General features: G+C 38.0%; 1 protein-coding gene across 1 annotated transcript in view; it reads right to left on the reverse strand.

Moving 5' to 3' along the window:
* ticrr (TopBP1-interacting, checkpoint, and replication regulator) overlaps positions 1-11,737 on the reverse strand; it is a 75,464-nt gene extending 63,727 nt beyond the window's left edge. The window contains exons 1-3 of the mRNA XM_079583156.1: positions 11,609-11,737; positions 11,337-11,466; positions 7,101-7,488 (exon numbers count right to left, since the gene is read on the reverse strand). Of these exons, the coding sequence (XP_079439282.1) occupies positions 7,101-7,488; positions 11,337-11,464 (516 nt within the window). The 5' untranslated portion in view covers positions 11,465-11,466; positions 11,609-11,737. The remainder of the gene's footprint in view (positions 1-7,100; positions 7,489-11,336; positions 11,467-11,608) is intronic.
* Positions 11,738-12,815: the final 1,078 nt, after the last annotated feature.

Raw genomic sequence — 12,815 nt, forward strand, 5'->3', positions numbered from 1 at the left:
TTTTGGTTGAATTTTTGTCATTTTTTGGTTTAATTTTTGTCCCATTTTGGTTGAATTTTTGTCATTTTTTTGTTGAATTTTGTCACTTTTTTGTTGAATTTTTGTCACTTTTTTGTTGAATTTTTGTCACTTTTTGGCTGAATTTTTGTCACTTTTTTGTTGAATTTTTGTCACTTTTTGGCTGAATTTTTGTCACTTTTTGGCTGAATTTTTGTCACTTTTTGGCTGAATTTTTGTCACTTTTTGGCTGAATTTTTGTCACTTTTTGGTTGAATTTTTGTCACTTTTTGGCTGAATTTTTGTCACTTTTTGGCTGAATTTTTGTCACTTTTTGGTTGAATTTGTGTCACTTTTTTGTTGAATTTGTGTCACTTTTTTGTTGAATTTGTGTCACTTTTTTGTTGAATTTTTTGTCATTTTTTTGTTGAATTTTTTTTACTTTTTTGTAGAATTTTTGTCACTTTTTTGTTGAATTTTTGTCACTTTTTGGCTGAATTTTTGTCACTTTTTTGTTGAATTTTTGTCACTTTTTTGTTGAATTTTTGTCACTTTTTGGCTGAATTTTTGTCACTTTTTTGTTGAATTTTTGTCACTTTTTGGCTGAATTTTTGTCACTTTTTGGCTGAATTTTTGTCACTTTTTGGTTGAATTTTTGTCACTTTTTGGCTGAATTTGTCTCATTTTTGTCTTTTTTTTGTTGAATTTGTGTCACTTTTTTGGTTGAATTTGTGTCACTTTTTTGGTTTAATTTTTGTCACTTTTTGGTTGAATTTTTTTCTTTTTTTTGTTGAATTTTTGTCACTTTTTTGGCTGAATTTTTGTCACTTTTTGGCTGAATTTGTGTCACTTTTTTGTTGAATTTTTGTCACTTTTTTGTTGGATTTTTGTCACTTTTTGGTTGAATTTTTGTCACTTTTTGGTTGAATTTTTTTCTTTTTTTTGTTGGATTTTTGTCACATTTTTGTTGAATTTTTGTCATTTTTTGTTGAATTTTTGTCACTTTTTTGGCTGAATTTTTGTCACTTTTTGGCTGAATTTGTGTCACTTTTTTGTTGAATTTTTGTCACTTTTTTGTTGGATTTTTGTCACTTTTTGGTTGAATTTTTGTCACTTTTTGGTTGAATTTTTTTCTTTTTTTTGTTGGATTTTTGTCACATTTTTGTTGAATTTTTGTCATTTTTTGTTGAATTTTTGTCACTTTTTGTCACATTTTGTCCATGTCCATGTCCATCATGTCCATCTGAGAGGAGAACACATTAACACATGTCCTCCATCTGAGAGGAGAACACATTAACACATGTCCATCTGAGAGGAGAACACATTAACACATGTCCATCTGAGAGGAGAACACATTAACACATGTCCATCTGAGAGGAGAACACATTAACACATGTCCATCTGAGAGGAGAACACATTAACACATGTCCATCTGAGAGGAGAACACATTAACACATGTCCATCTGAGAGGAGAACACATTAACACACATGTCCATCTGAGAGGAGAACACATTAACACATGTCCATCTGAGAGAAGAACACATTAACACACATGTCCATCTGAGAGGAGAACACATTAACACATGTCCATCTGAGAGGAGAACACATTAACACATGTCCTCCATCTGAGAGGAGAACACATTAACACATGTCCTCCATCTGAGAGGAGAACACATTAACACATGTCCTCCATCTGAGAGGAGAACACATTAACACATGTCCATCTGAGAGGAGAACACATTAACACATGTCCTCCATCTGAGAGGAGAACACATTAACACATGTCCTCCATCTGAGAGGAGAACACATTAACACATGTCCATCTGAGAGGAGAACACATTAACACACATGTCCATCTGAGAGGAGAACACATTAACACATGTCCATCTGAGAGGAGAACACATTAACACATGACCATCTGAGTCCATCTGAAGACAAAAATGATCGTGACACTTAGAATCTATCCGGACACAGAGTTTAGCCAAAGTCTTAGCTTTCAAATCAGGCGTTACACTAGCCTACTAGTTAATAACTAATAACTCATTTGTGTCACATTTTTGTTGAATTTTTGTCATTTTTTGGCAGAATTTTTGTCATTTTTTGGTTTAATTTTTGTCTTTTTTTTATTGAATTTTTTGTCATTTTTTTGTTGAATTTTTTTTACTTTTTTGTTGAATTTTTGTCACTTTTTGGCTGAATTTTTGTCATTTTTTTGTTGAATTTTTGTCACTTTTTTGTTGAATTTTTGTCACTTTTTGGTTGAATTTTTGTCATTTTTTGGTTTAATTTTTGTCACTTTTTGGTTGAATTTTTTTTTTTTTTTTTTGAATTTTTGTCACTTTTTGGCTGAATTTGTGTCACTTTTTTGTTGGATTTTTGTCACTTTTTTGTTGAATTTTTGTCACTTTTTGGCTGAATTTTTGTCACTTTTTTGTCACATTTTGTCCATGTCCATGTCCATCATGTCCATCTGAGAGGAGAACACATTAACACATGTCCATCTGAGAGGAGAACACATTAACACACATGTCCATCTGAGAGAAGAACACATTAACACATGTCCATCTGAGAGGAGAACACATTAACACATGTCCATCTGAGAGGAGAACACATTAACACACATGTCCATCTGAGAGAAGAACACATTAACACATGTCCATCTGAGAGGAGAACACATTAACACATGTCCATCTGAGAGAAGAACACATTAACACATGTCCATCTGAGAGGAGAACACATTAACACATGTCCATCTGAGAGAAGAACACATTAACACATGTCCATCTGAGAGGAGAACACATTAACACATGTCCATCTGAGAGGAGAACACATTAACACACATGTCCATCTGAGAGGAGAACACATTAACACACATGTCCATCTGAGAGGAGAACACATTAACACACATGTCCATCTGAGAGGAGAACACATTAACACATGTCCATCTGAGAGGAGAACACATTAACACACATGTCCATCTGAGAGGAGAACACATTAACACACATGTCCATCTGAGAGGAGAACACATTAACACATGTCCATCTGAGAGGAGAACACATTAACACACATGTCCATCTGAGAGGAGAACACATTAACACATGTCCATCTGAGAGGAGAACACATTAACACACATGTCCATCTGAGAGGAGAACACATTAACACACATGTCCATCTGAGAAGAGAACACATTAACACACATGTCCATCTGAGAGAAGAACACATTAACACACATGTCCATCTGAGAGGAGAACACATTAACACATGTCCATCTGAGAGGAGAACACATTAACACACATGTCCATCTGAGAGGAGAACACATTAACACACATGTCCATCTGAGAGGAGAACACATTAACACACATGTCCATCTGAGAGGAGAACACATTAACACATGTCCATCTGAGAGGAGAACACATTAACACATGTCCATCTGAGAGGAGAACACATTAACACATGTCCATCTGAGAGGAGAACACATTAACACATGTCCATCTGAGAGGAGAACACATTAACACATGTCCATCTGAGAGGAGAACACATTAACACACATGTCCATCTGAGAGAAGAACACATTAACACACATGTCCATCTGAGAGGAGAACACATTAACACATGTCCATCTGAGAGGAGAACACATTAACACACATGTCCATCTGAGAGGAGAACACATTAACACACATGTCCATCTGAGAGGAGAACACATTAACACACATGTCCATCTGAGAGGAGAACACATTAACACATGTCCATCTGAGAGGAGAACACATTAACACATGTCCATCTGAGAGGAGAACACATTAACACATGTCCATCTGAGAGGAGAACACATTAACACATGTCCATCTGAGAGGAGAACACATTAACACATGTCCATCTGAGAGAAGAACACATTAACACATGTCCATCTGAGTCCATCTGAAGACAAAAATGATCGTGACACTTAGAATCTATCCGGACACAGAGTTTAGCCAAAGTCTTAGCTTTCAAATCAGGCGTTACACTAGCCTACTAGTTAATAACTAATAACTAATTTGTGTCACATTTTTGTTGAATTTTTTTTCACTTTTTTGGCTGAATTTGTGTCACTTTTTTGTTGAATTTTTTGTCATTTTTTTGTTGAATTTTTTTTACTTTTTTGTTGAATTTTTGTCACTTTTTTGTTGAATTTTTGTCACTTTTTGGCTGAATTTTTGTCACTTTTTGGTTGATTTTTTGTTACTTTTTGGCTGAATTTTTGTCACTTTTTGGCTGAATTTTTGTCACTTTTTGGTTGAATTTTTGTCACTTTTTGGCTGAATTTTTGTCACTTTTTTGTTGAATTTGTGTCACTTTTTTGGTTGAATTTTTGTCACTTTTTTGTTGAATTTTTTTCTTTTTTTTGTTGAATTTTTGTCACTTTTTTGGCTGAATTTTTGTCCCATTTTGGTTGAATTTTTGTCATTTTTGTGTTGAATTTTTGTCACTTTTTGGCTGAATTTGTGTCACTTTTTTGTTGAATTTTGTCACTTTTTTGTTGAATTTTTGTCACTTTTTTGCTGAATTTGTGTCACTTTTTTGTTGGATTTTTGTCACTTTTTGGTTGAATTTTTGTCACTTTTTGGTTGAATTTTTTTCTTTTTTTTGTTGGATTTTTGTCACATTTTTGTCACATTTTGTCCATGTCCATCATGTCCATCTGAGAGGAGAACACATTAACACATGTCCATCTGAGAGGAGAACACATTAACACATGTCCTCCATCTGAGAGGAGAACACATTAACACATGTCCTCCATCTGAGAGGAGAACACATTAACACATGTCCATCTGAGAGGAGAACACATTAACACATGTCCACCATCTGAGAGGAGAACACATTAACACAGGTCCATCTGAGAGGAGAACACATTAACACATGTCCTCCATCTGAGAGGAGAACACATTAACACAGGTCCATCTGAGAGGAGAACACATTAACACATGTCCATCTGAGAGGAGAACACATTAACACATGTCCATCTGAGAGGAGAACACATTAACACATGTCCATCTGAGAGGAGAACACATTAACACATGTCCATCTGAGAGGAGAACACATTAACACATGTCCATCTGAGAGGAGAACACATTAACACATGTCCATCTGAGTCCATCTGAAGACAAAAATGATCGTGACACTTAGAATCTATCCGGACACAGAGTTTAGCCAAAGTCTTAGCTTTCAAATCAGGCGTTACACTAGCCTACTAGTTAATAACTAATAACTAATTTGTGTCACTTTTTTGTTGAATTTTTTGTCATTTTTTTGTTGAATTTTTTTTACTTTTTTGTTGAATTTTTGTCACTTTTTTGTTGAATTTTTGTCACTTTTTTGTTGAATTTTTGTCACTTTTTGGCTGAATTTTTGTCACTTTTTTGTTGAATTTTTGTCACTTTTTGGCTGAATTTTTGTCACTTTTTGGTTGAATTTTTGTCACTTTTTGGCTGAATTTTTGTCTCATTTTTGTCTTTTTTTTGTTGAATTTGTGTCACTTTTTTGTTGAATTTGTGTCACTTTTTTGGTTGAATTTTTGTCATTTTTTGGTTTAATTTTTGTCACTTTTTGGTTGAATTTTTTTCTTTTTTTTGTTGAATTTTTGTCACTTTTTTGGCTGAATTTTTGTCCCATTTTGGTTGAATTTTTGTCATTTTTGTGTTGAATTTGTGTCACTTTTTGGCTGAATTTGTGTCACTTTTTGGTTGAATTTTTGTCACTTTTTTGTTGGATTTTTTTCTTTTTTTGGTTGAATTTTTTTCTTTTTTTTGTTGGATTTTTGTCACATTTTTGTTGAATTTTTGTCATTTTTTGTTGAATTTTTGTCACATTTTGTCCATGTCCATCATGTCCATCTGAGAGGAGAACACATTAACACACATGTCCATCTGAGAGGAGAACACATTAACACACATGTCCATCTGAGAGGAGAACACATTAACACACATGTCCATCTGAGAGGAGAACACATTAACACATGTCCATCTGAGAGGAGAACACATTAACACATGTCCATCTGAGAGGAGAACACATTAACACACATGTCCATCTGAGAGAAGAACACATTAACACATGTCCACCTGAGAGGAGAACACATTAACACATGTCCATCTGAGAGGAGAACACATTAACACATGTCCATCTGAGAGGAGAACACATTAACACATGTCCATCTGAGAGGAGAACACATTAACACATGTCCATCTGAGAGGAGAACACATTAACACATGTCCATCTGAGAGGAGAACACATTAACACATGTCCATCTGAGAGGAGAACACATTAACACATGTCCATCTGAGAGGAGAACACATTAACACACATGTCCATCTGAGTCCATCTGAAGACAAAAATGATCGTGACACTTAGAATCTATCCGGACACAGAGTTTAGCCAAAGTCTTAGCTTTCAAATCAGGCGTTACACTAGCCTACTAGTTAATAACTAATTTGTGTCACATTTTTGTTGAATTTTTTTTCACTTTTTTGGCTGAATTTGTGTCACTTTTTTGTTGAATTTTTTGTCATTTTTTTGTTGAATTTTTTTTTACTTTTTTGTTGAATTTTTGTCACTTTTTGGCTGATTTTTTGTCACTTTTTGGCTGAATTTGTGTCACTTTTTTGTTGAATTTTTTGTCATTTTTTTGTTGAATTTTTTTTACTTTTTTGTTGAATTTTTGTCCCTTTTTTTGAATTTTTGTCACTTTTTGGCTGAATTTTTGTCACTTTTTTGTTGAATTTGTGTCACTTTTTTGGTTGAATTTTTGTCACTTTTTGGTTGAATTTTTTTCTTTTTTTTGTTGAATTTTTGTCACTTTTTTGGCTGAATTTTTGTCCCATTTTGGTTGAATTTTTGTCATTTTTGTGTTGAATTTTTGTCACTTTTTGGCTGAATTTGTGTCACTTTTTTGTTGAATTTTTTTCTTTTTTTTGTTGGATTTTTGTCACATTTTTGTCACATTTTGTCCATGTCCATCATGTCCATCTGAGAGGAGAACACATTAACACACATGTCCATCTGAGAGGAGAACACATTAACACACACGTCCATCTGAGAGGAGAACACATTAATGTATTCAATATATGGCCCACCTGGATGTGTGAGGCCGCGCCACAACCCGCTCCGCCCACGCCGCGGCCGGCTCCGCCCACGCCGCGGCCGGCTCCGCCCACGCCGCGGCCGGCTCCGCCCGCTCTCCGCGCCCTGAGGCTGGGCTTGGTGGGAGACGTGATGTCCGGTCGATCCCACTGGAAGTCCAGCAGCGTCTCCTTCAGGGCGGTCTGCACGGAGGCGGCGGGGCTGCTCAGCGCCTTCCTCCCGGACCCCGCGGAGAACCTGTGGTCCAGCTCCATCTCGAAGTCCTCCAGGGCTCTGTGCCGCAGCTCTTTGAAGTCCGAGCCTCGCGAGATGAGGCCGGAGCTGCGGCTGGACCTCGAGCCGAAGAACTTGTAGCCCCAGCGCACTTTGTCGAAGCCATATCTGCCGCACGGGAACAACGGGTCAGAGGTGTGAGGGGTGTTAGAACAACAGAACAGGGTCAGAGGCGTGAGGGGCGTCAGAACAACAGAACAGGGTCAGAGGTGTGAGGGGTGTTAGAACAACAGAACAGGGTCAGTGTGAGGGGTGTTAGAACAACAGAACAGGGTCAGTGTGAGGGGTGTTAGAACAACAGAACAGGGTCAGAGGTGTGAGGGGCATCAGAACAACAGAACAGGGTCAGAGGTGTGAGGGGCATCAGAACAACAGAACAGGGTCAGAGGCGTGAGGGGTGTTAGAACAACAGAACAGAGTCAGAGGTGTGAGGGGCGTCAGAACAACAGAACAGGGTCAGAGGTGTGAGGGGCATCAGAACAACAGAACAGGGTCAGAGGTGTGAGGGGCATCAGAACAACAGAACAGAGTCAGAGGTGTGAGGGGCATCAGAACAACAGAACAGGGTCAGAGGTGTGAGGGGCATCAGAACAACAGAACAGAGTCAGAGGTGTGAGGGGCGTCAGAACAACAGAACAGGGTCAGAGGTGTGAGGGGCATCAGAACAACAGAACAGGGTCAGAGGCGTGAGGGGTGTTAGAACAACAGAACAGGGTCAGAGGTGTGAGGGGCGTCAGAACAACAGAACAGGGTCAGAGGCGTGAGGGGTGTCAGAACAACAGAACAGGGTCAGAGGTGTGAGGGGTGTCAGAACAACAGAACAGGGTCAGAGGTGTGAGGGGTGTTAGAACAACAGAACAGGGTCAGAGGCGTGAGGGGCATCAGAACAACAGAACAGGGTCAGAGGTGTGAGGGGCATCAGAACAACAGAACAGGGTCAGAGGTGTGAGGGGTGTTAGAACAACAGAACAGGGTCAGAGGTGTGAGGGGTGTCAGAACAACAGAACAGGGTCAGAGGTGTGAGGGGCATCAGAACAACAGAACAGGGTCAGAGGTGTGAGGGGTGTCAGAACAACAGAACAGGGTCAGAGGTGTGAGGGGTGTTAGAACAACAGAACAGGGTCAGAGGTGTGAGGGGTGTCAGAACAACAGAACAGGGTCAGAGGTGTGAGGGGTGTTAGAACAACAGAACAGGGTCAGAGGTGTGAGGGGTGTTAGAACAACAGAACAGGGTCAGAGGTGTGAGGGGCATCAGAACAACAGAACAGGGTCAGAGGTGTGAGGGGTGTCAGAACAACAGAACAGGGTCAGAGGTGTGAGGGGCATCAGAACAACAGAACAGGGTCAGAGGTGTGAGGGGTGTTAGAACAACAGAACAGAGTCAGAGGTGTGAGGGGTGTCAGAACAACAGAACAGGGTCAGAGGTGTGAGGGGTGTCAGAACAACAGAACAGGGTCAGTGTGAGGGGTATCAGAACAACAGAACAGGGTCAGAGGTGTGAGGGGTGTTAGAACAACAGAACAGGGTCAGAGGTGTGAGGGGCATCAGAACAACAGAACAGGGTCAGAGGTGTGAGGGGCATCAGAACAACAGAACAGGGTCAGAGGTGTGAGGGGTGTCAGAACAACAGAACAGGGTCAGAGGTGTGAGGGGCATCAGAACAACAGAACAGGGTCAGAGGGGTGAGGGGTATCAGAACATAGGGCTGTGCAATTAATCGAAATTTGATTACGATTTCGATTACAACAGTAAACGATTACAAAATTAGCATAATCGCAAAAAATCGATGATAAATTTTTTTATTCACATTTTTTTTTTTTTTATGTTTAAAAAAAAAATTAATGTTTTTTTTTCAAATTTTTAATTTTTTGATTTTTGTCACTTTTTTGCTGGATTTTTGTCTTTTTTTTATGGATTTTTGTCACTTTTTTATGGATTTTTGTCTTTTTTTTGCTGAATTTTTGTCATTTTTTTATGGATTTTTGTCATTTTTTTTATGGATTTTTGTCTTTTTTTTATGGATTTTTGTCTTTTTTTATGGATTTTTGTCTTTTTTATGGATTTTTGTCACTTTTTTATGGATTTTTGTCTTTTTTTCTGCTGGATTTTTGTCACTTTTTTGCTGGATTTTTGTCTTTTTTTATGGATTTTTGTCACTTTTTTAATGAATTTTTGTCATTTTTTTTAATGTTTTTTTTAAAGGCAACAAATAATCGTTTGAATAATCGTGATTTCAATTATGACAAAAATAATCGTGATTATTATTTTTTCAATAATCGAGCAGCCCTATCAGAACAACAGAACAGGGTCAGAGGTGTGAGGGGCGTCAGAACAACAGAACAGGGTCAGAGGTGTGAGGGGTGTTAGAACAACAGAACAGAGTCAGAGGTGTGAGGGGTGTCAGAACAACAGAACAGGGTCAGAGGTGTGAGGGGCATCAGAACAACAGAACAGAGTCAGAGGTGTGAGGGGTGTCAGAACAACAGAACAGGGTCAGAGGTGTGAGGGGTGTTAGAACAACAGAACAGGGTCAGAGGTGTGAGGGGTGTTAGAACAACAGAACAGGGTCAGAGGTGTGAGGGGTGTTAGAACAACAGAACAGGGTCAGAGGTGTGAGGGGTGTTAGAACAACTGAACAGGGTCAGTGTGAGGGGCATCAGAACAACAGAACAGGGTCTGATTCGGCCCAGACTCTCTTTCTATAACCCCAGCCAACTACAAATAAAACAATAACTGCTGTATTACTAACACCGCTTTATTTGCTGCACCGCCTCATATTTATGCAATAATAAACCCACACACTCAGTTCACTTTGTTTTGTCAATAAATGTATATTTGAAATAATCCTTCTATTTTCTTAGTTCACTCTTTACCATAATAAGTTGATATTTACTTTATTCGTACACCGTGGTTCATGTTCCACCAAAGAAAAGTCTGAATTTTGGCAATGGCGACAAAAATGATCGTGACACTTAGAATCTATCCGGACACAGAGGCTCAGGAGGATTTTTAACCTCTTACCCCCCACCTGAACTGAACACATTTTGTCCTGTTTGGAGTTTAGCCAAAGTCTTAGCTTTCAAATCAGGCGTTACACTAGCCTATTAGTTAATAACTAATTTGTGTCACATTTTTGTTGAATTTTTTTTTCACTTTTTTGGCTGAATTTTTGTCATTTTTTGGTTTAATTTTTGTCTTTTTTTTATTGATTTTTTTTGTCTTTTTTTTGTTGGATTTTTGTCATTTTTTGTTGATTTTTTGTCACATTTTGGCTGAATTTTTTGTCTCATTTTTGTCTCATTTTTGCCTTTTTTATGTTGGATTTTTGTCACATTTTTGTTGAATTTTCGTTATTTAATGGTTGAATTTTTGTCATTTTTTTGTTGAATTTTTGTCATTTTTTGTTGATTTTTTGTCACATTTTGGCTGAATTTTTGTCACATTTTGGTTGAATTTTTATCATTTTTTGGTTGAATTTTTGTCTTTCTTTTATTGAATTTTTGTCTTTTTTTTATTGAATTTTTGTCACTTTTTGGCTGAATTTTTGTCACTTTTTTGTCTCATTTTTGTCACATTTTGGTTGAATTTTTGTCACATTTTGGTTTAATTTTTGTCTCATTTTTGTCTCATTTTTGCCTTTTTTATGTTGGATTTTTGTCACATTTTTGTCGAATTTTCGTTATTTAATGGTTGAATTTTTGTATTTTTTTGTTGGATTTTTTTCACATTTTTGTTGAATTTTTGTCACTTTTTTGTTGAATTTTTGTCACTTTTTGCTTGAGTTTTTGTCACTTTTTTTCCAGCTTTCAAATCAGGAGTTACACTGGCCTACAGGCTGAAAGCTCCAGTCCTGTCGCTTTTATATTTGTGATTTTGAAGGTGGGGGTTTGGTCAGTGATCATGTCCAGCCCTGTGTGTCCAGAGTCTCCCGTGTTGGTGTGACAGTCCCGTTATACCTGTATCCCAGATGCAGCAGCACCTGAAGGATCCCTCTCTTCAACACCCCGGTCCTCTCCGTCAGCTCGTGCTTCGTCTCTTCTCCATAATCCACGTCCACCACGAACACCAGGTTATGCAGGGCCATGTCTGAAAGGTAAAGGCTTTTCACCTAAACACAGCACCAAGCTAACGCAGTAAACACAGGCCGCTAAACTCTAAAAACCCATCAGGACTGCTCTGCAAACAAGGTAAAAGCACTATTTACACCACCTACGCACAGTTACGTTACCTCTTGTACTGAAGGCTCACATTTCTGAAGCGCTAAAACCCCGCAGTGCCGCGAAAAGTCCGAGAAAACGCTTTATTTTTGTGTAAGCGAATGTTATTGACACTCCGCTCTACGCAGACGCCATTTTGTGCGTCCTCCTCGACAGTTCCCGCTTCTGGACCAGCGCCCCGCCCCTGCGCCGTGATTGGCTGGGGAAGTATACAGCCAGAGCGTGATTGGCGGGAAGCGGAAGGGGCGAGCGGGGGATTGTAACTTTTCATTGGCCGAAAGAGCTGTCAGTTAATGAGTGACAGAGGAGGAGGGGGCAAGATGGCGGCGGGTTTGAGGAACGGAGAGATTTAACTTTTAAAAACTCGTCTGTAGCTTCTGAAAAGGAACAAAAGTGCGAGGTTTGAAGCGGAACACGCAGGGCGGACATACATCTAATAAAGTGTTTAAAGAAAACCAATAAAAGACACGCTGTTAGATCAGAATAGTCACGTATAACCGTTTGTTATTGTGACTGAACAGTCTGTACGACGGTGTATTAGGGCCCTCTAGTGACGGGGAGAAAACAATGAACATATTTTCGAGTTAAAACAAGCAAATCTACCTGTAAAAGCAAATTTCCTAAAAAAAAAAGGCAGATTTCTGAGGAAAAAAGAGCTGTTATGAGCATGAAAGTTTGTTGGCCTCTGAAATAAAAGCAGCTGAATTGTAAATTGTGCTTAGAGCAGTGATACTACAGACTGTATAGCCTTGCTCATGTTCAAGTCTGATTTATTTGACAGGGAACAAGAATATGTTTCTTATAGTTTTGCGACTTTTTTCTAATTAACCTCTTACCACCCGCCAAAACCAAATCCATTCTCTCCTCTTTGCCATTGTCGTCACTTTTTATTTCCCTTATGTGTTTTTGTCACTTTTTCATTACTTTTTTGCTGCTCTTTTGTCACTTTTGTGCTTGATTTTTGTCTTTTTTCTGCTGGATTTTTTTTCACTTTTTTCTGGATTTTTGTCATTTTTTTGTTGAATTTTTGTCATTTTTTTGTAGAATTTTTGTCACATTTTTGTTGAATTTTTGTCATTTTTTTGTTGAATTTTTGTCAATTTTTTGTTGAATTTTTATCGCATTTTTGTTGAGTTTTTGTCATTTTTTTGTCACATTTTTGTTGAGTTTTTGTCATTTTTTTGTTTAATTTTTGTCATTTTTTTGTTTAATTTTTGT

The sequence above is a fragment of the Gobius niger genome, assembly GCF_951799975.1.
Source record: "Gobius niger genome assembly, contig: SCAFFOLD_32, whole genome shotgun sequence".
In the NCBI taxonomy this organism is placed as follows: domain Eukaryota; kingdom Metazoa; phylum Chordata; class Actinopteri; order Gobiiformes; family Gobiidae; genus Gobius; species Gobius niger.